Genomic DNA, 13444 nt, shown 5'->3' on the forward strand with positions numbered 1-13444 from the left:
TCTCCAAAAAGAACCAAAAAAGTACCATAAATGCGGTCCATATGACTTCTCCTCTATATTCCAAATCTTCTAAAGGCATACAATTGGATATTAGTCATTACTGACAGAAAATCTTGCCTGGACAGCTTTGGTCACCACTCACATTCATTTAATGGAAAAGAGCAGCATGAACTTTGTTTTAAATAACTATTTTTGTGTTCTACAGAAGAAAGAATTCTCGCACTGCTTTCGAAGACATGAGGGTGAGAAAACTATGACACGATTTCATTTTCGAGTGAACCGCTTTAAAGTGTTGTACAGTATTGTCCAGTTTTCAATCCAATGCAGTCAAGATGCTTGTCGTGAATCGCAGGAGTGAAGAAATGTGACATCTGGAGTAATATCAGCTTCCATTGCTAGACGAGTTATAAAGAGCAATATCCAGCTCTGTGGATTGAGATGAGTTTAGGTAGATTAATGCTAAAGGACACTGAAATGTTTGTTGTATAAAAGCTCAGTTTATACAACAATGTGTCACAGCTGTTTATGAAAGACTGAAATCTGACAGATGGCTCGGAGCCCAAGAGATGCTCCATGTTAATGGGAATATCGCAAGGTCTAAAGTTCATGTGACTCAATGAGATTTCAGATTTCACCTCGGAGAGCGAGAGAGAGAAAGCAAAGGAGAGACTGGGATTACTAGTATAACTTAATCTGTAGGGTTCCCCCCTCCGCACCAAAAATGAAATGGAGCACGCCCCTTAATTTAAGCATTCAAGGAAAGTGGACCAAGTAAGCGTACACCAAACAATGTACGCTAGATCACTGTTCGCCTATCAGCTTAGAGTGCCACCGATGCCCTGTGGACCTCTTCTGTAACGCTGAGCACGCTCTGTCGACTCGCTTCAGATCTCTGCTACGCCGATCCTCCTCCACACACTCACTCGCAAACGCATCCAACCAGGGACAGCTCCGGCTCGCCGAGATATTCTGGGGGCCGCCGACTGCCTGTAAGACGGAAGAGACGGCGGGAATCAGCACCTACTTAGCCTTCCCCAATCCAGCCAGGCATCTTCAACATCTGCCAGCATGTACGCTCAGCTCTGAGCCCCTCTGCCGTGCGCCAGCTTTCCTGCCAATCCGAGCTCCGCTGCCACCGATCCTCTTGTTCCGCTGTAGAGCTGTCACAGTCTGCTCCGCTTTCTTCCCTCTCGTTGAACTCCAGATGTCCTCCGCTTCCCCCGAGGCATCACCGACATTTGAGTTCTGTGACTATTAAAAACAGAGACTTCTGCCTCCCATTGCCAACTTTTGGACTGTCCAGAGGTGTCCCACTTCCTGCTCCAGAGTTTGAGACTTGGTGAATCTGGGGGTTCCTCGCGACCGCTGAGTAGTCCCTCATCTCCCAGCATGCCCCATTCCATGCAGCAGAAAAACGGTGAGAATTTTCTTTTTAATTACCTTCTTACTTACTCTCATCGGTGACCTCACAGTCCCAGCAGCGCTGTGTTTCTTTTATCTGCTGGGGTTGCATTAAAGTAGTCCAAAGGAAGTTAATAAAAAGCAAACGCATTAATTGGGAAGAAAACAAAAGAGGTGCCAGCAGAGCAATTTCCTTATTTGACACGCTCAGCAAACCAACACTGAAACACTGCGAGAGGTCAGAGTTCAAACTCTTAATTTTTACAGGCCAAAGTTAGCTTTTTTTTTCAGTCTTAGAATGTTGTTTCATAACTCTTTTTACATTATTAGTAGTGCGATTGTATTGATTAATTGGTAAGTGGAAGTTATCACAAATTGGTAAATATCAGCATTAGTAAATATCAGAACTCACTTCAGTGTAATTCTTGAAATCCTCAAAGGTCACTACTGCAGTTTAACCATAAAACTGACATCATTTACTCGCATCGTTCCAAACCTGTAGGAGTTTCTTTCTTCTGTGGAACACAAAAGAGGATATTCTGAAGAACTGATTTTGCCCATACAATAAAAGTCAATGGGGTCCAAAACAACAGTGAACCCCCGCTGACTTTCTCTGTATGGACACAAAAAGTCACTTTTCAAAATATCTTCTTTTGTGTTCCACAGAAGAAACTGAGTCATGCAGGTTTGGAACAATATGAGGGTTTGAATTTTTATTTTTGGGTGAACTGTCCCTTTAAGGAGAAACTACCTGAAATGTGCGCTCAGGAAAATTCACAAGAAAAAGCCAGAGCTTGCCCCATTACTCAAGATGAAATGAATTTTTAATATGATAAGAATGTAAAGTGTGTGAACAAAATGGGCAGGCACCAGAGAGGAGAGACAAGCGGAGAACAGAAAGAAAGTGCCTGAAGCTGTTTGGACTCGGCACTCTCTCTTATTCTTAGATTGAGTGTTTTCTCTTCTTGGCATTCGCTCACACAGTCTAAAGAGAACATGTTTGACCCTCTTATTTATTCATTCTGATGTAATTCACAAGTATTTGACATCATTTTAAAGAGGGGCTCCCTCCCCTTACATATTTTCTGCCAAGCATACTTTATTACAAGTGGGCTTAGACAAATTTCAAAACATTGCTTACTGTGATAAATTAACAAATCAAAAAGCATTAGACCTGGGTGTCCATGAACTCACATAGAGAGAAGATAATGGAATAACTGTTGGAGAAATGAAAACAACATGATTTGGTACTTGCAATGATAACAGCTCATGAATCAAGAGTGGAAATGTCTCAAGTTCCAGCAATATGACAGTGAAAGTCACAGGTAAGTGTGGGAGGAAAAAAAAAAAGGTTCTATTTTAGCTGTTGAACAAATATTTGAGCTCGGAATACAGATATTCTGTACATGCACAAGCTTAGTTAATTTGTAAATGATGTTAAAACTGAATGTTCTAGCAGAACTCATCAAATAAATCATAGAGAGATAGCAAGCATGTGCACACATTACTACAGCAACATAACAACATAATTATAGCATTCCATAAGCATAATTTACACCGGGAATCTGTGTGCATAAGTTATTATGTAAGTAGTGCTCTGCATCATGAATTTAAGACAATGTGGTTTTACATTAAAACATGGTTGGGTCAGTGTGTGCACACAACACAGGCAAGGGATGTTTCCATTTTATATAATGATATAATAGCCATTGAACAATCACCTATCATGCAATGTTGTGTGTAAAACAATTTATGTTGTAGAGAGATATGAATGCAAAACAGCACTGCAGATGCACTTACTGATGTACAGTATCTGTATCTGTATGCGAGCATTACTTATGCTGCAAAGATCTCTCGTATAATTCTCTGGAGTGGGACAGTCACAAAGCTGATTAAAAGCCATGGAGGAGATGGTCATGTTTACAAGCTTAGTTAAAGCTCATTTTCCACTCATGTGCTCACATCGGAAACGCTGCTCCAACATACACTGCGCTGTCTCATTCACGAAGACTTCCTGAAGGACCTTTCGAGCTCAAGACGGCTCACTGTGCAGTCTGCTGGGTTTAACCGATCTGAATTCTTTCATTTATGACAAGTCAAAGCTCACTCTTTCCAAACAGCATATAATAAGTGTATGAGGTCCACAACGCTTATTTTTACTTTAAATACTGATTATTGTAAAAAATAAAAAAGATATTAAAGTACTAATGATGCTGATGTTTAGGGGTCCAGGAACTCCCAGTGAGCTACAAGGGGTCCGTGGTGATGTTCAAAGAAAACAGTGCTTGCAAAATAAAACTAAATAAAATAATAAAATTACATTTAAACAAATAAATGTTTTATTAATTAATTGTTTTATTTTTGCTGACTATGTTTTAAGAAATGGCCCCTTGCAAAGGGATCATCATATTTAGTGCATCAAAAAGTCTAGGGGGAAAAAGTATGTAATATTAACTGAAATTAAATCTATACTTCAGCATGGGATCTCAGTATGTGTAGCAGTTTATCAGTAAAACTAAATGCCCAAATTCTAAACAGGGTTTCCTGACAGGTTATGAAAATTGTGTCTGATTCTGATCACATCCTTTGTAAAAAGCTGATGCCACTGGGAACGTACAAGTACAGAAAGTAAATATGTATACATTTTCCCGGACACCTTTATCAGTTAATTTATTGAATAACAAAGTATTTGTAACAGAAACCTTGTTTTGCCAAGACAAATTTCTCTGCAGGGACTAATAAAATAATTGAATGCTTAAGCAGACAAGGTGGCTTATCATCAGCTGTACAGAACAAACGTACTGCTTATGAAACATAACACAGATCTGACATTGATTTGAGTTTGCTCTTTTGGATAATCACTGTTTTGTTTCTCCCTGGCTTGACCATGATTTGCCGGGAATATCAAGACAAGGTTACCTTTTCTAGCTCACTTTAGCCTTGGTTTATGCACATGACTTTATTTCTGTTTCTGCATACAGATAAACTATCCACCTCTCTTTTGAGGTCAGGCAGAGACCAAAGTGATTTTAGCTATGCACTTTTTATACTTTCAAGATGTTCAAACCCATTATCAATTTGTAAACATCACATTAGAAATATCAACATTTCCAAGAAGTTTGAGCAATAATAGTCACATTATCGAAAGCAAGGCGTACTTCGAGATCCATTGTCAATAGCTTGGTGATGAAGATATACACAGATATACACAAATCAGTGAATCAATTTTAATTTTTTTTAAGAGTTGTTTAATGAATTGGTTGAGTAAATGATTCAAATGACTCACTCAATGACAGACACTTGTCGCCACCTACTGCCGTAACTATAAAACCTTCAGATAGAGTCACTGAACTCCATATAAATACATATATGGGTCCCTATGAGAATCTCTATTAGCATTACACTGTACGAGTCTCCAGTTGGGCTAATTATGCCTTATTTCCGCTGAAATCCCTCATAGTTGATGATCAACACCACTCTTCCCATAATGACTATAGGTTCTCGCCATAGCAGCAAACATGCCAAAAGAGTGCAGCTTTACAGAAGTGATGCTGACTCTGGCTGATCTGTTTGTGTAAACATTAGCAGAACGGTTTAAGGGAGTCAAGAGTCAAATCCAGCGCAAGTAAGTGTTGACGGGTGGCTGGGTCCATATGCAATCTGAATGCTGGCAGAACAAAATACATATGTTGATGCCATCTGGACCTCCAGCTGCAATTAAGTGGAAGAACAATACATTCTTTTTAACCCAACGCACAAAGTTCAGATCACTAACATCACTAGAGTTTTAAAAAAATTGCCTCATACTTATAGATGATGTTTGTTTACACTATTTCAGGGTTGTGCACTAATTTTTAATCCACTTACAGAAACTAGTCCAAAAACAAAACTTTTCTAGATCTTCTCTAACATGATCACAAACAAGCTAAGTGCTTTGACAGTTCTCAGTCAGCATGTCTAATATTGAAGTTCTTCATAAGCTTGGAAATGAAATTAACTACAGTACTGTATTACCAGAGAGCTGGTATTCCAACTTGTTCCAACAGAGATATGTGAGTTATCTGGCAACAGAGAATGCATGCCCTCTGTTTCACATCTAAACTTTGATCATGTGTCATGTTTGATCATACTGTATATACGAAAGTGATACCCTTATACAGTAATCTGCATCAACATTGGACTGATCGTTTTTGCAGTCTTAAACCTTGCATAAAACTTTGACGCACGGAAAATGATCCGCCAAAGATTTTCCAATTGAGCACTTGAGGAATGCATTTTAAAAATATGTATTTTCGCAAGGAGTTTATAACCCACCCACCAAAATATACTACTGCAAATCCTCTCCCAAAATCCCATGTAAATTGATATGTTATTAAAAATTTCTGGAAATAAGTGTTTATCAACTTCTTGGGTTTTTAGAATTGGTCAAAGTTGGAAACCATCTAAGTAAAATCAGGTTTTAGAGGGGCTGATTTCTGGACTGGGTGGAATTGCTTTCATCCAGGCCAAAAGCCCCTGCATCCATGTTATCATGGATTACACTCCATTTGCTCCCTCTGATGGATGAAGGGAGAGAGCCAAAAATAGGCAACACAGAACCACACCCCTCCACAGGCCTAATGGATATGTGATTTAAGAAATGTTTGGGCAAACCAAACTCTTCACTTTATCCAGCAGTAAGCTATAAAGCTGCCTTAAACAGTGATGAAAAATAAAGAGATTTGGTACATTTACAGACAGGCAGTGGCACGAGATTTGAACTGGTGGATGGATAAACGCACGTTTTAAAGCTTTATAGGCTCACATATGCAGTTTTAATAAGGCTTGCTTCAGAGTTAGGCCTACTTTGTCTTACCTTGCACAGGTGGACAGTTCTCACTTTGACAAAATGAGGACTCTCATTGATAAACCACTGAAGAAAATAGGATTTAAGCTCCTTCTAGACCTGTGTACAATGTCTTAATTTTTAAGGCTATTTGTACGGCTATGTGTCGATTTCCGGTAATTTTAAGGTAACTATGCAAAATCTATGTTAACCATGCTATTCCGTTGAGAAAATTATAAAGCTGAAACAGTGATGAAAAATAAAGAGATTTGGTACATTTACAGACAGGCAGTGGCACGAGATTTGAACTGGTGGATGGATAAACGCACGTTTTCAAGCTTTATAGGCTCACATATGCAGTTTTAATAAGGCTTGCTTCAGAGTTAGGCCTACTTTGTCTTATCTTGCACAGGTGGACAGTTCTCACTTTGACAAAATGAGGACTCTCATTGATAAACCACTGAAGAAAATAGGATTTAAGCTCCTTCTAGACCTGTGTACAATGTCTTAATTTTTAAGGCTATTTGTACGGCTATGTGTCGATTTCCGGTAATTTTAAGGTAACTATGCAAAATCTATGTTAACCATGCTATTCCGTTGAGAAAATATATACACATGGGTCTATATATTTCATAAATAATGTATGAATGTATCATGGCAATCTGAATGGTAAAATATATAAAAATGTGAGCATGTACCTCCAGAAAGAAAAATCATGATTAAGAGCCCTTTAATATCTCAATTCAATCTCATCGAAAGTCAGAGGTTTCAGAATGAAAGCAATCATTTCTTATCAGATTCTTCTAAGACATGATGATCTATCCATATAAATGTTATTAGCGCAACATTTTTTTGTTTGTCTCTCTTGTGTATTTTAGGAGAAACATCTCCGACAAAGCTAATCCTTAAAAGGCGCATAATTGAGATCTCAAATAACTCCTCTGGATGAGCTCAAAAATTCATGTAGCATTTTTATTCCCAGTTGTAGCGAGTCCCATTTAACACCAAATGATAAGAAAGACTCTTTTTGGCATGGAAATGTAGTCCAACATATTTCTCCAAATCCCAATTCCACAAGAGAGCATGATATCGCAAACGCGATTCTTAAAGGGATTAGGCCGTTTGAGAAATTAGTTTTGCGCCACAATTTAAGGCAAGGTGTGGAGAGGAAGAAATAGCACGCGTTGAAATGAATGGATTCGAGACATGTTCTCCCTGAGATTAACGCCTAATTACATCTGGAGGAGCGGAAGTACATTACCTTAACACCACACAACATGTAAGCCTTCAGAAATACATAATATATTTTTTAAAGGCAACAAAAACATAAGCGCATCTTTGTTGCATTCGGTTTGCGGATCTGAACGCTGAAGACACAACACAGAGTACTGCATTTCTCTGATAATGATCAACCAGCTCCCTTGACACTTTAAGACAATAATGACAACAACAAATGGGCTGTTTCGAAAACTAGTTCATGATAGGTTTAGACTAGGGTGCTAAAGGGGTGGGATTATGAAAAAAAAAAAAAGTCATATTTTCACATTTCGGCGTCCTGCCTTCCAGTCCGCTCTGCGTTCTCTGAAGCACGACAAGAAATTAGAAAAGTATGAGTCATTGTTATTGCTTCAAACGGAGGCTTCAGAGGTTAAACGTGATCTATGTGATGTTTGTAATTGGAGGACGAAGCAAACGCTCTGAAGAACGGCTCAGTCTTAACCTACATTGTGAACGGGGTACAAATACAGACCGAGTGCGTAACTTACACCGCCTGACATGTCAGAGGACTTTTATTCACTCTTTTTTGCAATCCACCAGGTGGCGCAGGACTCAGAAAACATTCTGTACTTGAGGGGAAAAACAGAAAAATTCCAAAACACCGAATTCGTTCCTCCCCTATTGCTTTTTAGCTCTTTATCAGCTCCTCCTTCCTTCAGCACATCTAGCTTTTAGCTTGACATATATCTCTTAATTGCCCAAACAAGATGTGGCCTCTTTTAGACTTTTTGTTGTTGTTTTTGCAAGTGGTTTTCCTTAAGAAACTAAAAGAGCCAGTGAAAGCAAGAGGATATTCAGAGACACTGAGTCAGTTGATGGCATCAGGGCAGCATTATTTCAGGGTGTAGGGTGATGCAGGTGACTAAACCCTTTTCCTAGAGAATAATAAGTGTAAATAAATAGTGTAAAAAAAAAAACATGTTTACACTTGCAGAAACACACACTAACATCCTGTACTGTAGCATGTTGTATTCATCACCAACCAATCGCATAAGCTAAAACCTAATCTACACTAATGTGACAAATTTTCACTGGAGTTTTGGCAGACTCACATCATAAACTAAAACTCGAAAACTCTATTAGCCCTCCAAGGTGTCTCTGTCTCTGAGTCATTAAAGATTTTTCCCCAAGTGACTGTGCTAATTTCCATGAGGACTGCTGCTGCTTTCAGCTGCTCTTGTAGATGAATTTGTTCCTTTAAAAAGTCCATTTTCAAATCTGCAGAAAAAGATGCCAGGTTCTGTTCAAGTAATCAAAGCCCACCGTCACACTCTAACACATCAGGCTTTTACTGCAAGAATTGAACTCTTTCAAAAGTAGTATTAAAAAGCATTATCGTTAGACCAGGGCTGTCCAAACTCGGTCCTGGAGGGCCGGTGTCCTGCAGAGTTTAGCTCCAACTTGCTTTAAACACACCTGAACCAGCTAACCAAGCCTAAACTCTGCAGGACACTGGCCCTCCAGGACCGAGTTTGGACAGCCCTGCGTTAGACCATTTATTCTTTCTAACGCTTTAATGCTTTCTCTCTCTCTCTTTTTTTTACTTCATATATATTACACTTAAAAAATTGAGAATTTTTTTTAACAATTAATTAAATAAAAATGACATTTTAAAGTAAAACATAATCCCATATTAATTTTATCTTTGTAGTAAAAATGTCAAATTTCCAAATATTTATTTATTTATTTATAAAGTTTTAGGTTTGCAAATGAAGCAGCAACTAGAGGAGAACAAATTAAAACGTTTTGTAACACTTTATTTTACAGTGTCATTGTTACACGTTACATGTACTTACTATTATAATAACAACAAATTATGCATAATTGCATGCAAGTAACCCCAAGCCAAACCCTAATCCTAACCCTAAGCATATAGTAAGTGCATGCAGTTAATTAATATTACTCGGCACTTACATTTATAATTACACTGTAACAAGGACATCTTAAAATAAAGTGTAACCAAAGTTTCATTTGTATAGAAAATTAGGTGTCTTTAACTACTATGTTCTTTCGTAATAATAATAAATACTAATAATAATAATAAACAATTGTGTGGTACAATGTACCTGTTGTGTTCATGTTGAACTGAACTGTAAAAAACTGTTGCCGCTATTGAGGTGGGACACGGTTAAGGTTATGGACAGGTTTGGTGGTATATGGTTAGGTTTAAGGGTGGGTTAAGGTGTAGGCATAGAATCGACAATGTAATTACAAATGTAACGAGAGAAAATAATTACATATGCAATTGCAGAAAGGTATTTTTAAATGCGCAATGTGCAAACATGTAAGTACATATTAAGTGCATTGTATCAAATATTAATTTAAACGCAAGTACATAGTAGTTAAAGACACAATTGTAAGTGGGTCTGAAAATTGTGGTAATGTGGTAACACCTAAATTAATGCATTTTATTCAAGTCAAAATATCATTTGGCGTTATCGATTTAACCTAAATATATTAGACTACACCAAAATGCAAATAAGTAAATTAAATGTGTATCCTCTTTTACTGTGTAAAACTCATGTTACATAAATGGCCATTATCATGAAGAATCAATAACTCAAAAACTTTATAGCATGACATACGCATCTTCAGCAGGTTGTTTGAGGACGCTTATGGCGTCAATGTGGCAGCTGTGTGCCTTCACGCAACCCCCAACCCCCCATGCCAGGCCCTGCTTACAGACAGCATACCCACACGTTACTGAGGTAGGCAAAGCAGCAGTACCTCCACCACTCTACATCATCCCCCCCCCACCCCACTCTACCCTACTTCACCCCGCCTACTGCTGTTTGGGCTGTGACATCCTGTGCTGATCAGCTCACATGCAAAACCTCGAGACTGCATGGCCCACGCTTCAGTCTAAATCTGATCTGCCTCATGTATGTCAGCATTGTGCATCTGGTGCCTGAAACTAACTAACTTAATGTCTACAAATGTCTTTGAATTGAACAAAAATCTCACCAACTTCTCATAAACTATGAGAACGTGAATAGTAAATTTCACGTGAGATGTAAGAAGGTCGAAACATCAGATCAGACCACAGAGAGGCTGGTTTTCTCACCACAGTTGAGGAGTTGAGCATGAAGCACTGTAGGCGTTAAATACATACCAGCTTTGCCTCTTCTGGTTGTGTCTGTTAAATGTTAAAGAATAGCAAACGACTCGGTGTTGTCAGTCTTCAACATCCAGACATTCATCATGTGACTTCATAACTGGTATATGGCATTCTCAAGGGCAGCTAAACAAGATAGAGTTCATAAAGAGGTTTGGAAGTGTACTTAAATTACAGGCCAGGACTCTTAAAATACAAATTCTTCGGTGTATTCGATTCTAAACATCTGATAATTCATGTTTGTAGGAAATGTTAATGACCTGGTGATAAAATGTCATCCTAATATGACAAATTTCTAATCCCACACTCATTTTTAGTAGACCATCTGTCTGAATAAATGTCAGTTAAGGAGTCTGTAATTGTGCATTGCGATAGTGGCTTGTGTTGAAATTATGTGGAGAAATGTTATCAAATAACTGTAAATAGGCCATATTTACAGTTTACGAAGACCAGTGTGGTTCTCATGGCTTTGTGAGCAAAGCATAAAGTCAAACAGATACAAGAGTGAGTGATAACAGTACCGACACTTCAGGGTTTCTTTTATCACAGACAGGAATCTGCCAAACTTCTTTCAGTACACCGTGTCAACTAAGAGTTCAGTTTACAGGCGATATAGTTTCCTATAATGTGGATTATTATACAAATTTCTATTCAAATATGGGGAAGATTATTAGTGTTGTAGCATAATTTGAATAATAGTAAAAAATACCAAAATAATTTCCTGCATCTTGAAGCATAGCACTGAGAATATGCAATGATTGCAAAACAGCACTTTCATAGATAGAGATACTAAATTCTAATCACACTTTACATCAGTGCCATGACTCCAAATTTACAATTTGACTCATATTTCAGTTTTTGATGACGCAACAGTGCGTTAAATGTCTCTCTGACATTATGAGGTCGCATTTTATCTGCAAGAAAAACAAATTTGATGTAGTATTGCAGAAAATATATCACACACACACAATTATAAACATATATATACAGTATATATATATATATATATATATAAATTTTTATTAATATACTTTTTTTTTTTTTTTATTACAGCAAAAATAAATATACAAATGAATAAAACATTTTAGATTTTTTTTATTTTAAGTTTTGTGTTTGAATTTTTATAGTTTTATACATAACTAAATTTGAACTAATTTAGTTAAAATTATATTGTATATGTGTATATATATATATATGTACACATACACACACACACGTTTTTATATAAATACAAAAAAAGTAAAGTGTTAAAGTAAAGTGTGATACCAGTATAAGCTATGCATTAAATTGCTGATCTTAAAAACTGGTTATCCATGTGACACGTCTTCTATTCTCTAAGGAAATTTAGAAAAGAAAAAGCTTCCTTTAGAATTTTTATTCACAACCCAAAAGCAGTCTTTTTATATTAAAGAACTAAAAGGACCTCAGCGCACTTGCTAACAGCAGATCCGCACCGTGTTACAGCTCCGTTGCATCATTCCTCTGATGAACACGGTTGGCTCAAGACTTCGCTGACAATGAAGGCTGAAGCTGGCAAAAAAAATTAAAAAAACAAAAAAAGTTGCTATCAGATGGGAGTAAAAATCTGCCGCTCATGTAGAAAAGACTGTGGGGCAGTTTCCGGCGCTCAGGCTAATGTTAATGGGCAGCACATTGTGCCCATTCAGCATCATCAGACAGTTGTTTTACAACTTGTAAGTAAAAGTTGAAACAGAACAGACGATCACTGCCAATGCGGCTTGTTATTGCTATTCAAACAGACTGGAATAGTAGTAAAAGTCTCCGACTCATATTAAAGAATAAGTATTTGTGAACTCTTGTCATCACTAGCTCGTTTCCCTCTCTAACACAAACAGAAATCACTCACAAAGTGGCCCGGGAACAACCCAGTGATGTCACCCTACCCTAACAATGTGTCATTCGCGCCTGTTGCTCGGTAGCTGCTAACCGTTCATGTAACACATGGAGTATTGATCAAGGCTCCCCTACTCCACACTGCTTTTCTAAGTGGGTCATTTATTTTTGTGTGGAATTCATTGGCTAAAAGTTTGCCAAGGTTTTGCGGTAATTATCTCATGCGCATGTGGTCGGGCATTGCAGGGGGCCATGGTAAATTACACATTTCTCTACAAACTCCTGGATGCTTTTACGGCCGTGTATTATGCAAAACCACATCGGAGGGCCTTAAACAACCCTCCAGTGGATTAAAAATAAAGTTGACGCTGCTCTTTGTTTTGAAGCTCAACATGCTCTTTGTTTGGCAGTGCTGAATCGGTGCTTGTTGTGAAGGAGGGCCTTAACTATTTAAGAGACTTTCCCCTGTTGGTTAGCGAACACCTGGGGTGTTTTTAGTGGGGCGCCGGATCCAAATGTGTAGATATCCGTATGATTCCATTAAGGAAAGGGAGTTTTTTTTTTTTTCAATCATGAAGGCAGCAGTTATGTGAAGGTTGGGGGGAAAGTATCCAAGTAATGCTGTAAATAATTAGCAACATAATTTGGCCGAAAACCTCAGTTCTTCAGTTCAGGGTGAATCTTTTTTTTTTCCCCATAACTATACATTAATGTAAGAGGCCAATGTCATGTTTTTTATTCTTTCTATTAATTTATTCATGAATACATTAAAAATGCATTTTATACATACAATATTCAAATATTTAAGTATTAAAATTCACTTTTATATGTACCTTTTGGGGTGCATAAAATCGGTGTAATACAACTATAAAAAAAGCTTTAGTAGTTTGGCCTAATCATAGAAAAAAAATAAAGTCTTTAAATATGTAATATATATATATATATATATATATATATATATATATACATAC

General features: G+C 37.5%; 1 protein-coding gene across 1 annotated transcript in view; it reads left to right on the top strand.

The window, feature by feature from the left end:
* Window positions 1–688: 688 nt before the first annotated feature.
* LOC107717934 (B-cell lymphoma 6 protein homolog) overlaps window positions 689–13444 on the top strand; it is a 30857-nt gene continuing 18101 nt past the window's right edge. The window contains exon 1 of the mRNA XM_016524839.1: window positions 689–1417. Coding sequence (XP_016380325.1) covers window positions 1390–1417 — 28 coding nt within the window. The 5' untranslated portion in view covers window positions 689–1389. The remainder of the gene's footprint in view (window positions 1418–13444) is intronic.

The sequence above is a fragment of the Sinocyclocheilus rhinocerous genome, unplaced genomic scaffold (assembly GCF_001515625.1).
Source record: "Sinocyclocheilus rhinocerous isolate Xijiao unplaced genomic scaffold, SAMN03320098_v1.1 scaffold2558, whole genome shotgun sequence".
In the NCBI taxonomy this organism is placed as follows: domain Eukaryota; kingdom Metazoa; phylum Chordata; class Actinopteri; order Cypriniformes; family Cyprinidae; genus Sinocyclocheilus; species Sinocyclocheilus rhinocerous.